The sequence below is a fragment of the Phragmites australis genome, chromosome 11, assembly GCF_958298935.1.
Source record: "Phragmites australis chromosome 11, lpPhrAust1.1, whole genome shotgun sequence".
Classification (NCBI taxonomy): Eukaryota; Viridiplantae; Streptophyta; class Magnoliopsida; order Poales; family Poaceae; genus Phragmites; species Phragmites australis.
The window spans coordinates 31,575,612-31,590,720 of record NC_084931.1 but is presented as its reverse complement, the minus strand read 5'-3'; the positions used below and the strand labels follow the sequence as shown (position 1 = coordinate 31,590,720).

The 15,109-nt window shown below is 44.3% G+C and overlaps 1 protein-coding gene across 1 annotated transcript; it reads right to left on the bottom strand.

Annotated features, from left to right (window-relative positions):
* Positions 1–2,645: 2,645 nt before the first annotated feature.
* Positions 2,646–4,296, bottom strand: LOC133883852 (myb-related protein Hv33-like). The gene is made up of 3 exons (XM_062323237.1): positions 3,857–4,296; positions 3,616–3,745; positions 2,646–3,517 (listed from the first exon to the last, which is right to left on the bottom strand). Exons 1-3 carry the CDS (start codon positions 3,990–3,992, stop codon positions 2,881–2,883), a joined length of 903 nt encoding a protein of 300 aa, XP_062179221.1. The 5' UTR covers positions 3,993–4,296; the 3' UTR covers positions 2,646–2,880.
* Positions 4,297–15,109: the final 10,813 nt, after the last annotated feature.

Below are 15,109 nucleotides of genomic sequence, written 5' to 3'. Positions count from 1 at the left end.
GAACATAAAAGCTGTATCCAGGAGTTATGCATTTGACACTATACTTTTCTGGGCCTAAGACAATAACAAATACCTCTTTATGTAATGTCACTGCCCACCGTGCCACTACATCCTTCATTCAGACTGATTGGGGAACACCTGATTTAGTTGAACCATACTTGAAACATATTCCCAAAGGGAGTCATTGTTCTCCATAACTTGCATCATCTCTTCATCAAGCAAGTTCTATTCTTCTGGGATGACAGTATTAGAGCAGCCATCGTCTTCATCATCCTCATAATCACCATCATCTTCATCTATATTTACAGATTCCAATAAAACTTCTTCCTCATGAATTGCATTACGGTCCACGTTTTTGAGCTCAACAACAATTTCTTCAATTTCCTCTCCTGCATCAGCCTAACCCTCCTCAACCTCTGCCGCCTGCCTATGCATAACAACCTCTGTCTCAGTTGTCTACCTTTGTTCAACTTCCTCCGTTGACACAGCATGCCCGCGTGTATCTTCTTCTTCTATTGGAGTTGCTGCACTGCTACTATCATCCGCTTCTCCTGGACATGGTTGCACCAGGATATTGAACTCAGCCCGACACCGTATACACCACTCCAACCATTTCAACCACTTGTTTGTCTGATACACCAGCTTTAACTCCAAAAAACTGGATTTAACGTACGAGTCCACATGTATTGCATCGTAACAGAATAAATCTGAGTATCAACCTGAAAGCATTGGGTGAACTATATTTTCATCTCCTTCATCCTTGTACCCTTATGGTTTAGGTGCTCAAGGATGGTAAAGAGAAAATTGCTCAAATCAACATAGAATACTCTAAGATTTATAGTGTTTGACATAACTGTCACTAAAAAATATATCAATTAGATTACCAACTTATTGTCCCTATTAATTAGAAATAAAAATAAATTACATTAATATAATATGACTAACTTAAAATTAACTAACGTAATGACCATGATGACCCACCGTTTCTTAGTCCTAAAATGTGAAGTGCTATAGTCTTCGTTGCCTAAAATCTAATCAATATTACAGTTCTAAATCTAAATCGAAGATAATATTATTAAATAAATATATTACTAGTAAAAACAAATTGAATATATTTAATTCTCAAGAACTTATTAATTAATACAATTTGATATTAGGAGTGTTGCGAATTTTTGAATACATAATGTTCATTGAATTTTGAAAATTTAACATAAATACTTTAGTGCATTACTTTTTGGATGCTGTCCTTATTTTATTGTTTTATGTTGCAAACAACTAGTCCTAAGTCAAAATAATCTAATAAGTATCGTATTTTAGTGTAAAGCATATATTATTACAATTCAATAATATAATCCAACATATATCATCTTAACTAGAGTACCGAGATCTAATATTTGTACATATATATTTTAATTTCTTAACCTAATACTCAAAATAACATAATACAAAGATTTATACTAAAATCAACATTTATAAAGAAAAAATTATTTTCCTAATCTCTAATTAAATCTATATATAGATAAAACATATACATACATCTAAAAATAAAATAAAAATAAAAAATTTACCTTACTCTTCTTCTTTCTCATCCCTTCCTCCTCCCTTCTTCCTCTTTTCTCTTCTCTGCTTGCGCGGTCGCTCTCTACTTGTGCTGTTACGCTTGGGTAGCGAAATGAGATGAGTTTACGGGTGCGGATGGAGGGGTGAGGGGTCACAGAGGGCACATAGTTTTTAGCCACCCGTTTGGCGAAAATTAATTTTTCGTCTACGGTTTGGTGACAATTAATCTTCGTCCAATGATTTAACGAAAATAGTATCGAAACTGCCACTGTGGACACGCCACCTATTTTCGTCATACGGTTTAGCGAAAATAGTATTTTCATCGTAGGTAGGGCAAAATTTGTTTTCGTCAAACCGTTGGACGAATAGATATTATTTTTAATTTTTAATTTTCAATATTATTTTTATAATACCCGTAAAAAAGTAATATTAAAAAAATCCCGACGTGATGACCTTGTCTCGAAAGGGACCTTGCCCGGAGGATTCTGGCCTTAAACAAGGGCGTCGATGGATGGGAATATCAGTGTGGTGCAAGTATCGTCACCAGTACCCGGATAAATTAAAAATTGTGAGTGACTAGCTCTCGTTAGCATGGCCGGTACTAGTTTTTCAGGCGTCGTGCTAGGAGTACTACCTTCCACTCTGGTTTCGTGAAACACAGATTTGGAAAAACCTAAAGCGTGACAGCAACCTGTGAGCACGAACCGCCAGGCTTGGCGACTCCTTCAGCACAAGAGAAAAAGTATCACGAAAGTAATCATTCGAGTTTCGTTTTCTTCGGAAACACCCATATGATTTTTTTAAACCACTTCTATAACTCAAAGATATTCGTGCACACTCACACCACTGCATGTACGTAATTTTTACCGAAGATCTAAAATGTGAAACTCAAAAATTAGAAGTCACTGTATATGTATCACTGTTGACAGGTATATCGAACTAAAAAAAATCTATCTTGACGAGATATATTGCTAGGTAAAACTATAATTATCTCTACTAACCATTCAAGCTAAAACTTAATTCTTAAAAGCACATATGCTTCCTGTAGTAGAAGTTAGTATCACAAGGTATAACTGCAGGTAAGGTTTATTCTTTAAAAAAAATCTATATAGTTACACGATATTCTCGTACGTATATACTGTCTGTTCTTCTGACGAAACAGAAGAAGTATACAGAAAAGGGGAAAAAGTGTATTGTGGACTACAGAAAATTAACATATTGGTTACTACGTACAATCCCTAATCTTCCGATTGTTCTTCCTTGTGTGTAAAACGTACGAGAATGGATAAGTCGGGAAGGCAAAAGTGAAAAGAAAAAATATCAGAAGTATTCCAAGTTGAAGTCGAAATGTGCCAGCAGGCTCTGTTCTTGGCAGGGCAGCGAGAATTTGTGCTCCAACGCGTCGTCTTCCACCTGAACTCCGCCATAGCCGCTGTGCTGCTGCTCCATCTCCGTGAAGGGCTCCGCCTTAGCGGCGCCGCCTGAAGCCCAGTGCAGGACGTCGCTGTCGAGCACATTGCCCATCTCGGCGCAGTTCCAGTTGCTGCTGTTGCTCGAGCTCTCCCCGTAGCCCAGGTTCTCCGACACGTCCAGCACGCTGCTGTAGTCGGACACGAACCCGGCGTCCGAGGCCTTGCCGACGTCGTACTGGCCGTACAATGCCGCCACGTTGGCCACGCCCAGGTCGAAGCCGCCGCCGAAGTCTGTCACCGGGAACGGGTCGAACACGGCCGGCTGCTTCTGAGCTAGACCGTCGGCGTCAGCGGCGGCGGGCTTGTGGTCCTGATCTCGAGCGTCCGGCAATGCCGCGGCCGCCTCCGCGTCGCCGGTGGCGAGGGGCTTGTGCGTGCTCGGGTCGATGCCACGCTGCCGGAGCTTCTTCTTGAGGCAGCTGTTCCAGAAGTTCTTGATCTCGTTGTCCGTCCGCCCCGGTAAGTGCGACGCAATCTGCGACCACCTGCATGAATGCAAGGAATTCTTTTTGTCAGGCCATGAACACAGCTGCTAATGCTAGCTCTCCCATCACATTGCAGAAGCCGAATGCATTGCACCGACCTGTTTCCTAGGATCTCGTGAAGCGCGACGATGAGGTCCTCCTCCTGCTGCGAGAAGCTGCCGCGCTTCAGGTCGGGGCGGAGGTAGTTGATCCACCGCAGGCGGCAGCTCTTGCCGCACCGCTGCAGCCCTGCACGCACGCACGAGGCAATTCAGACAATAGAATGCCAGTGAGTGTGACAGAACAGTTGAGCAGTGAGCCGGTGAGCTAGTGGCGATGTGTGTGAGCTTGCTAGCTTGCCTGAGAGCTTGGGGACAGAGCTCCAGCACCCGACGCCGTGTCGGATGATGTGATTGTACAGCTTCTCATCTTCCTCGGGAGACCACAGCCCCTTTCGGAGCTTGGGCTGCACGCCGCCGCAGGAGGGCCGTCCCATTCCCCCTACTCCGACAACGGCGACAAAAGGCAGGGCAACGTCGACGATCGTTGCAATGGCGATGCTTCCTCTCGATCGATGGCTGCTGGCTAGGTAGCTATATGTATGAGCGGGTATATATATATGGGGAAGCGTGCGTACCAAGAACTGCACACTCTGGCCGAGAGGCAGAACTACGGTGAGGCAGCGATCAAGTGGGTTCTAAGCAAGGTGCAGTGCGCGCGCGCACAATGAATTGGAGCTTAAGGTACCTCCCGTTTGTGAGAGATGGTGGGATAAAATAGTACGCCGTGCTCAGAGAGAGAGAGAGCTTTTCTGGCTTATAACGACAATGGAGGGAAAAGAGGAGAGAGAAAGAGCTCCCTCTCTCTCTCTCTTACGGTGTTAGTTGGCGACATGACTCCATTTGATTTCCTCTCTTTTTTCTTCCCTTGTTAAGACTTAAGAGTGGCCAAACACTGTTTATGGCGACTGTAAGCCATTAATGACTTGCAAATTGGTCTCAGAATGGTGCGACGGATCAATTAAGAATCAAGTCACGTTTTCCACTTGTCCAACCACGTCCCTGCAGGAGTTGGAGCTAATCAAACCAAATTGTGACAGTCCGGTCACTCTAATGCTAATCTTGTCGCTAATCTCATTCTCACCAATCACGTCGCGTAAATGGCCTGCCGACCTCCTTGTCCCATCCGTTTCTGTACATCAAGAACACCACTCCATTGCATCCTAGCAAGCCGTAACTGACCCTCGTCCAAACAGGCCCTGCGCTACGGTCGATCTCCGACGTCGTTTAGGTGGCGAAATACAGAGATTTCGCTGATCGAACGCGGTAAAACCGGATGATCGCTGTCGTCCGGCGTGTCCCTCGGTGGACAGCGGCCGCCGCCGACGGTTAGAGTTGCACTGTCGTTCGAGAAGAAATTAAGAACGCACTCGTCAGTGAGGTGACAATGTCACTGCCTCACTTCACTGTACTGCTTTACTACAGTGCAGTGGTAGTATCGATCATTTTCGGCTTGCGTCGTGGAGGCAGCGACACCGGTATCTCGAGAGACAGATTTAACGTCTTGCCTTCTCCCAGTTGCGCGAGAGAAACCAACGGGCAAACTGACCGAGGATTCTGTTCTGGAAACTCCTGACAGAACACAAATGTTCAGACTTACTTAATTTCCTGTAAGTGTCATACCTACTCACACACCTGTATATCTACGTCGATGAAACAGCTGAAGGGTGTAGAGAGAGGACGGAAATTGATTAGAAAGATGCGTAACATGACTGCTGAAGAAAAAGGCTATAAACTGCACAATCATTTTGGGGACAGAAAAGAAGCAGCGTCGACAGCAGTGTTCAGAAACGCGTTCATCTCCTCTTTTTTTTACCAGGCCAGTTTTTCTTCAGGAGTTCTGTAAATTCTAGGTGCATCATACTTTTAACCTTTGTGCTGGGACCAATTGATACCGTGTAAATCGTGCCGGTCGTACCAGTATAACACTATTTGATGTTGTCGGAAGAAGAGGTCAAGAGAGGTAATCTGCTGCCACCTGACAGTTCTAGAGAGGATTAACGAAACAAAAGAAAAGCTGGAGCCTGAAAGGTACTGCTGCAAAAGTGAAAAATACGTTATGGTTACTTTGGTTTGAGCAAAGACACACAAGAGGACAGCAGGGTCACCGGAGGGCCCAGGCCAGGGCAGAATAAAGAACTGAGCATCCGATCCGTGTACTTGAAGGGAAAAGGAGGTTTTGTACAGATGCTGCACGAGCCATAATAGACAGGAGTAGATGGATACCATCACTAAACAAAAGCAAAGAAAAAAGCGCGATGCGTGAGTCGCATGTACGACACAATATATGTGGTCGTTGCTCTAAATATTGCGCGATCGATCCTCCAATCATCCAGCCTGAAAAGCAGTTCTGAAAGCCGCCCTGCCTGCGCATCAATGACGGCGTTGAAGTTTTGCACGAGCGAGAAGCTAACAGACGCCCTGCAAGTTTTTCAGCGGTAGGGCCGGCCATTCGTGCCGAGAGGGCAAGAGGCCAGCAACCGATCCTGACCGTGACCGATCGAGCGCGAGCAAGCATCAAAATTCAGAGATCGAAATTGAAACATCCTCGCGTTGTTCTTACACATCTCTACAGCTAGCGATCGATATTTGATGGAACCCGGTGCAGTACAACTTGCAAAATTAATCGATCCGACCTGACGGCCGGCCGGGGCGTTGCATGCATGTGTGCATGCTTGGTGATCGATCACTTGTACTACCGCTAGATGCTGTGCCGGGGTGTACGTAGCTTGCGGAGTAATGTCAAATGATCGTGTCTACTGGCTAGCACTAGCCGAGAGAGAGAGAGAGAGAGAGAGAGAGAGAGAGAGAGAGAGAGAGAGAGAGAGAGAGAGAGAGAGAGAGAGAGAGAGAGAGAGAGGTGACTTGCAAACGCCACAACCACAAGGGCAAGGAAGCGTGAGTTGGAGAAAGCTAGCGAGCCAGGCGCTCGCGTCGTTCGCTCGCTCGGCGAGCGTGCCTCACGGGTGTGGTCGATGGAGCGTTAGGTGGCCGGTCATGGTCGCGCCTCACGCGCGCGCGCCCGGCCGGACATGCGCGCGGTGGTTGCGCCCGCGAGAGCCCTGCCGGGTCTCGGCGGACGGGCGGTCGCTTCGGGCCTGTCCAAGACCTGGACGATCAAGTACGTACGAGGTACTACTCTCCTGTGGGTTGGTTAGGGCCGTAGCGGCATGCATGTCTGTTGCTGCACTCCGCGTGCAGGGAAGGGACACGGTGCGTGGCTGGTGATCGATCGAGGCCGCCCGTTCCGCCACGCGGCTAGCTGCTGCTCGCGTTTGCGCTACTCGTTGGCATGTTCGTGCGAAACCGACTTCCATGCTACCGATCGGCCTCAAGGGATGGATTTGTACGAGGAAATGCAGGCGCCAATGCATATGCTTCGGAAGTTCAGATAATGCGAGATGGAGAGAGGCTCGCGAGGGATTCTGATCTGCTGGTAGGAGGATCAACTGCCGACCCGACCGGCCACTTGTTGGTCTCTTTTAATTTGAATGCGATTTTGCATGCTCTCGCTTGGTTTCCTACAACTGCATGCATGAGACAACGGGATGCAATGGATATACATATCTCTTTATGAACATCTATTAGAGAGGGAATATATACAACTGATAGTAAAAAAAACTTTCTAGAAAAACTAGCCTATACTCTCAGAATATAAATTTTCAATTTAATTTATAGTTGATGCTATTATAATTGAAGTACACGCTACTTTCTAACATATATATATATATATATATATATATTTCTATATAAATGAAATATATTTTTCTAATATATTTGGCTGGACTGTATCAGGACAGTAGGTCCGTTATAGGAGTACTACGTACCCATCCATACTCGATCTTTGGGACAACCCCCTGTAGACTTGTAGCTTGTCCAGTTGTGTTGTTCCTTTGGCGAAGTTTGAAGCTACTTCACCAAGGTAGGAGGACTTTCGTTTTCCAATCAAGTTGCCCGGCGGTTACAAAACAGTGCCATTTTTCAAACCAAACAAAAAGGCACGGAAAGAACGGCACACTACCAATAATAAACTTCGTGTCCTAATAATCATCCCGTCCAAATGTGCAAGTTGTCGGTTACTGACCGCTGAGTGCTTCTACTCATGGACATACGACTCCTGACGTACGTCTCGAGTGCTCGACCTAATTTTGAGATGCTACCTGAACATGATTCAGGATTATATTACATAAAAAAATGATTCAGGATTATATTCAGGGCCTAAACCGTCCCTGTTGCTTGGAGTGAGTTCCTCAGCTATTTATCCGTACCAAGTTGAGTTTTATTTCGTACACCACTTGCACCAACGATAATCATATACGTGTTACAACTTACAAGAAGCTGTTGACCGACTCAGTGCGTACCTAATTTTGTTCTCTTCATTTCTTCAAGAAAACTCCATCGTGTGTGGTATTGTTTACCCGTATATATGTGCATGGTACGTTCATTGTAGCAGCAGCTTGTGATGCGTTCTTTTTTATATATCTATCTAATTTACAGACAAAAAGTAGATAAGAGCAACTACCAGGAGTATGATAAGCTTATTATAATCACTAGACTACGTCGTATGCCGCATCTATGTAACACGTACAACCGGCATTTTTTAGCCTCAACACTAACTATAACCGGTAGTATTTGAACATACGTCTATACTGTTAAATTAAGCAAACCTTAATGAAGTGAAACATTAGCCCTACATCAAACACCCTAAGAGCGGAAGCGTGAGGTATTTACCTGAGTTCGGTGACGCCATCTGATGATGGTGAAGAGGTCGCTGGTGTGATGAAGAGACTTTGCCGATGTAGTCGATCACCAGCAAGAATTAGATGAAGAAGCGGCGGTCTTCACCTCGTTGACAGCACCTTAATGATTGGATTAGGGTTAAGATGTAAGGAGAGGCGGCTGACTCCGTGAGTTAGCTCGATATCCTCCGAAACCCCTCCTATCTGTTATATATGCGGTGCTGCACGAGGTGGGACCGCAACCAAAAACGTTGGATGCACCCCCAATCACGGTGCATTTGAGAAACGGCTCCCATGCGTTTCGTTTGTTAGTTAGAAGACGTTAGGAGAGTGGAGCCGAGATCAAAACCAACATTCTCCCCCTTGATCGTAAGGCTAACATCATAAGCCCACTCTCAATGAAACAGCATACCAAGGCAAAGTATTACAGCGGTCAATAAAATGCCACTGAAACCCAAATACCTATAGTGTACCATTTCATCTCGAAATGGAAATTCGTTATACTTGATGGGAGTTGGTTTGTTTAATGGTCCTCTTAATCCAGAATCATAGACTTTCCAATATCCCCATGCCGGCAACATGATCACGAAAAATATGAGGTGGTAAGCCTTTAGTGAGTGGATCCGCAAGCATTGACTTAGTGCTTATGTGCTTGACACTTATTGTTTGATCCTGGATTCGATCTTTCACAACGTGATACTTAATGTCGATGTGTTTGGCAGCACCACTCGACTTGTTGTTACTCGTATAGAAAACTGCGGGTTGATTATCGCAGTATAATGTAAGTGGTTTTGCAATACTGTCGACCACTCTTAGTCCCGGGATAAAGTTCTTTAGCCATACAGCCTGCCCGGTAGCCTCATAACATGCCACAAACTCAGCTTGCATCGTTGAAGATGCTGTAAGTGTCTGCTTGGAGCTTTTCCACGAGATAGCTCCTCCAGCAAGGGTGAAGATATAACCTGACGTGGATTTCTTAGTGTCTACACACCCCGCAAAGTCTGCATCCGAATAACCAATGACTTCAAGGTTATCGGATTTTCTAAATATAAGCATGTAGTTCTTAGTGCCTTGCAAATAGCGAAGGACTTTCTTAACGGCTTTCCAGTGGTCCGGTCCTGGATTTGATTGATATCTGCCAAGCATCCCGGTCACGAAAGCTAAGTCAGGGCGTGTACAAACTTGAGCATACATAATGCTTCCGACAGCTGAAGCATAAGGAACCATCTTCATTTGATCAATTTCATATTGGTTCCTTGGACATTGATATGTCCCAAACTTATCGCCCTTAACAATAGGAGCAGGCGTGGCAGAGCACTTATGCATATTGTATTTCCTTAGTACTCTGTCAATGTATGCCTTTTGAGACAAACCTAATGCTCCTTTGGACCGATCTCGATGAATTTCAATGCCAAGAACATAAGAGGCTTCACCGAGATCCTTCATATCGAAATTAGAGGAAAGAAATCTCTTGGTCTCAAACAGCATATCCTTATCACTACTGGCCAATAAGATGTCATCCACATAAAGAACTAAGATGGTGAATTTTCCCCCTTTAAACTTTATATAAATGCAGTTATCAACTTCATTTTCTTTAAAACCAAAATTTCTGATGACTTTGTCGAACTTGAGATACCACTGTCTAGACGCTTGTTTTAGACCATAAATTGATTTCTTAAGGCGACATCCCAAATGTTCGTTGTCTTTCATGACAAAACCTTCTGGCTGAGCCATGTAAACATTTTCTTCCAAGTCACCATTAAGGAATGCCGTTTTTACATCCATCTGATGCAGCTCTAAATCATAATGCGCTGTGAGCGCCATAATTATTCTGAAAGAATCTTTACTTGATACAGGAGAGAAAGTTTCATTATAATCGATTCCTTCTCTTTGCGAGAAGCCTTTAGCTACGAGCCTTGCTTTGAACCTTTCGATGTTCCCATTAGAGTCATGTTTTGTTTTGTAGACCCATTTACAGCCTACTGTTTTGGCTCCGTCAGGAATTTCTACTAGGTCCCATACATCATTATCGCTCATAGATTTTAATTCGTCATTCATGGCATTAAGCCACTCAGACGAATGCTTACTCATCATGGCTTCTTTATATGAGTTGGGATCTTCTGTCTTCCCTATGTCATTAACATCCTCATTCATATAAACGATATAATCGTTCGAGATGGCAGGTCTCCTGTCACGCTGTGATCTTCTGATCGGTTCATTATGCACTGCAGGACAAGGACTGGGTACTGCAGGGGACTGCTGAGGCTCATCGTTAGGTATATCATTAGGAATTTCAGAGACCTCAACAGGGGGTGTACTGACGTTAGTTTCTACTGAAGGTGCAACCACCTGAGGCACAGGGATGTGTGACTCTTGTATCAGTGGAGTAGGAACATAAACCCGTTTTTCTTCAAGATCAACTTCCCTTGGCTCCATATCCCCATTTTCAAGAAACACAGCGTGTCTTGTTTCTACGAACTTAGTGATCCTATCTGGACAGTAAAAACGATATCCCTTTGATCTTTCTGGATACCCGATAAAGTGACAACTAACTGTCTTAGGATCTAGTTTCCCAATGTGTGGATTAAAGACTTTAGCTTCAGCTGCACAGCCCCACACACGTAAATACTTTAAAGAGGGTTTTCTCCCAGTCCATAATTCATATGGTGTTTTTGGAACTGATTTACTGGGGACCCGATTAAGAATATGTGTGGCTGTTTTAAGTGCCTCCATCCACAGTCCAACTGGTAAACTAGAATAGCTGAGCATACTTCGCACCATGTCCATAAGCGTGCGGTTGCGTCGCTCAGCTACCCCGTTTTGCTGAGGTTCACCAGGTGTAGAATATTGGGCTACTATGCCATTTTCCTGAAGGAATCTGGCAAAAGGACCAGGGATTTGCCCATATGTGGCATGCCTCCCATAATATTCTCCCCCGCGATCCGATCTCACTACTTTAATCTTCAGGTTGTGCTGATTTTCTACTTCAGCCTTGAATATCTTAAATTTATCGAGAGATTCAGATCGATCTTTAATGGGGTAGATATAGCCGTAACGGGAGAAATCATCAGTGAAGGTAATGAAAGAATCAAAACCGTCAACTGATGTCACAGGAAAAGGACCACATATGTCCGTGTGAATTAATTCTAATAATCCTGTGCTCCGAGTGGCCCTTTTCTTTATTTGCTTAACGTATTTTCCTTTAATGCAATCTATGCAGTGGTCAGAATCGGAGAAGTCTAAGGGTTGGAGAATCTCTTCCTTAATGAGACGCTCCATTCTCCCCCTCGAAATGTGGCCTAAACGACAATGCCACAGCTTCGAAGAAGTCTCATTAATTGTACTTCTCTTTCTTTTATGGCTTACATCATAGACATTCATCGTCACAGAGGATTCATTAAGAGGAAGCATATAAAGTTTGTCTTGTCGGATGGCAAGACCAATATCCTCTGAATTAAATTTAAGAATACATTTATTGTCTCCGAAATTACAATGAAAACCATCATCATCTAACATCGAAACTGAAATGAGATTCCTCCTCATAGAAGGAACATAAACTACATTATTTAATCTAAGAGTGAAGCCACTATTAAGAACTAATGGAAAGGATCCGATAGCTTCAACTTGAGCTTCCTTCCCATTGGCCACTCTAAGACTTCGCTCCCCCTTTCTTAATGTTCTCGCGGTAAGGAATCCCTGTAAGGAGTTGGTAACGTGCACAGTGGCACCTGAGTCAATCCACCATGAATTAAGGGAAAAATCAGCATAAAGTGATTCATCAATGAATGTTATGAAATCATTACCCTTCTTTGCAAGCCACTTCAGGAAACCAACACAATCCTTTTGGTAGTGGTCCTTCTTGTGGCAGAAGTGGCATCCGTCATCTTTAGATTCTTGAGAGGCAGGAGCAGAAGGAGCGAATGCCTTGGGCGCCCTCTGTGCTGCCTTGTCGTGTTTAGCGACGAAATGCAACCTTTTCTTAGACTTGAAATCCCCTTGGAATTTTCTTTTATTCTTGGGGCTGCTTATTTGATTCACAAAATCTTTATTTTCAGCCCTCACCCTCTCTTCCTCTTGGACGCACATTGCGATCAAGTCGCTCATGCTCCACTTCTCTTTCTGAGTGTTGTAATTTATCTTAAAGGGAGTAAACTCAGGAGGGAGAGAGGTCATAATGAAGTGGACAAGGAAACCCTCAGAGATTTCCATATCCATGCCCTTGAGTTTGGCAGCCATATCTGTCATCATCATGATGTGTTCTCTTATGCCACCAGACCCATAATTATACTTAGTGTTGAGGAGCTTCTGAATCAGCGTACTGGCATAAACCTTGGAGGTGCCTTTAAATTGCTCCTCCACAGATGCCAAGTACGTCTTAGCTTTTTCTGAGTTTGGGATTGCTCCCCTTATAGCATCTGATATTGAGTTCCTCATTATCATAAGAGACATGCGGTTGGACCGCTCCCACTTCTCAGAAAGTGCATCATAAGTTTTCTTTAGTTCATCATAATTTTCCACGCCAACGGTGGGAGCTGTGGGAGCGTCAACCCTGAGTGCATAATCCAGGTCTAAAACACCAAGGACAACAGTCACCTTAGCTTTCCAAGCAGGAAAATTATTGCCCGTGAGTTGCTCTATGCCGTCAATAGTGGCGGCAATAGAGGAAGCGTTAAGAGCTGGAGAGAAGAATTGGGTCTGATTAGTAAATTTATCATGAGGAAATAATTTGCATGAAAATAACCCTACGTTGGTCTGATTAAAATCATGCAAAAATAAAACTCCAATCCGCATCACCGTTGGGCAGAAAACGGAAAAAATATCCCATAATTACAGTCAACTTTGGTCAGAAAGTAATTATGAACCTATTGAATTTGTCGCAAAATTCTCCGGAAAAATCTTCCCGTTGGATCCAATTCAACCAGAGAATTAACAATAATATTTTATACATTAATCATCATTAACTTTGGGCTATTTGCATCAGATATTCCAGTGCATAAATAGAAAAAACGTTAGAAATCACTGAAAATTCCAAATAAATGAAAAAGCCCAAAGATTTAAAGAAACCGGCCCAACAAGACCTCTCGGCCTGGCTTGGCCCAGAAAACAGTGCGCGGCCCAATTGAGTTTTCGAGCGCGCACCGGCCCGGCCGAAGGCGCGGCCCAGCCAGGGGCGCGGCCCAGCCACCGCGCCCGGCCTCGCGCACACGTCGGCTCGAATATCTCAGCCGTTCTTCGTGATCCGACGGCTGCCCGACGAAAACGCGAGATACAAAAAATGCCGTCGCCCGAAAACCCTAACCCTAATCCAGTTTCCTCTCTCTCCCGAAAATGTCGCCCGACGCGAGAGGAAAAACGGCGACTCGAGAGTTCGCCGGCGATAGAAGCCGCCGGACAAGAGAGAGAGAGAGAAACAGCGGCGACCACGGCCACCCGAAAGAGAAGAGGGCAAGGGAGGTGCCCCCGTCCCGGATGAACCGCGCGAGCGCAGGAAGGAGATCCCGCCGGAGGAGAACTCCGACGGCATGAACAGCGAAGGAGCCGTAAGTCTTCCCCCTCCTTTTTACTTCTATTGCTCTAGTATTTCCGAAAAAAAAATGGGCTTAGGGTTCGGGATTGAGGGGAAATTTTGGGGTTTAGGGTTCGGATTTTGGGGGGGAATTGGGGATTTCTTAGGGTTATGCTTAATCTCCCCGATTCCCCTCCTTCTAAGTGCTACCCGAGGTCCAAAAAGGGACCTAAGGTCCTAAATCCGAAACAATTAGCACATAAGAACACAAAAGTGCACATAAACATCTCATCCGAGACTAATGCATGAATATGTAGGTCTAAACCGATGCTAATTGGGACTAATACGCGTCAACTAAGCCTTAAACACAAGCAATTATTGACTAAACATGCTTAATGGACAAAACAGTACTAAAACTTGATCAAATTGGGCCTAATTAACATTAGCCGAACCTAATTCATCTTAAAAGGACATAATTTAAAGCTGATTGAAGTACACCGAGAACAAATAGGCCAGTTTGATCAAAAAAGACATCAACCGAACATGATCTTGTCTAATTAAGGTTTAAAAACAGTCTGATTAGGGCTAAAGGTGGCTCTGATGCCATTGTTAAATTAAGCAAACCTTAATGAAGTGAAACATTAGCCCTACATCAAACACCCTAAGAGCGGAAGCGTGAGGTATTTACCTGAGTTCGGTGACGCCATCTGATGATGGTGAAGAGGTCGCTGGTGTGATGAAGAGACTTTGCCGATGTAGTCGATCACCAGCAAGAATTAGATGAAGAAGCGGCGGTCTTCACCTCGTTGACAGCACCCTAATGATTGGATTAGGGTTAAGATGTAAGGAGAGGCGGCTGACTCCGTGAGTTAGCTCGATATCCTCCGAAACCCCTCCTATCTGTTATATATGCGGTGCTGCACGAGGTGGGACCGCAACCAAAAACGTTGGATGCACCCCCAATCACGGTGCATTTGAGAAACGGCTCCCATGCGTTTCGTTTGTTAGTTAGAAGACGTTAGGAGAGTGGAGCCGAGATCAAAACCAACATATACATATATCACACTCATATACACTTACATACCTAGAATGTATGTTAGATCTACAATCTATACCCATAGACTTACTGAAAAGATTCACAAAAATTTAAGCTCCGTAAGAAATGGATATATCATGCTCCTATTATGATTTGTAGATGCTCGAGATTTAAAAAAGTTAAGCTCCGTAAGCGACGGATATATCATGATTCTATTATAATTCATAGATGCTCGAGACTGCTCCAAAAAATCTATTTACGGGACAAACTCTG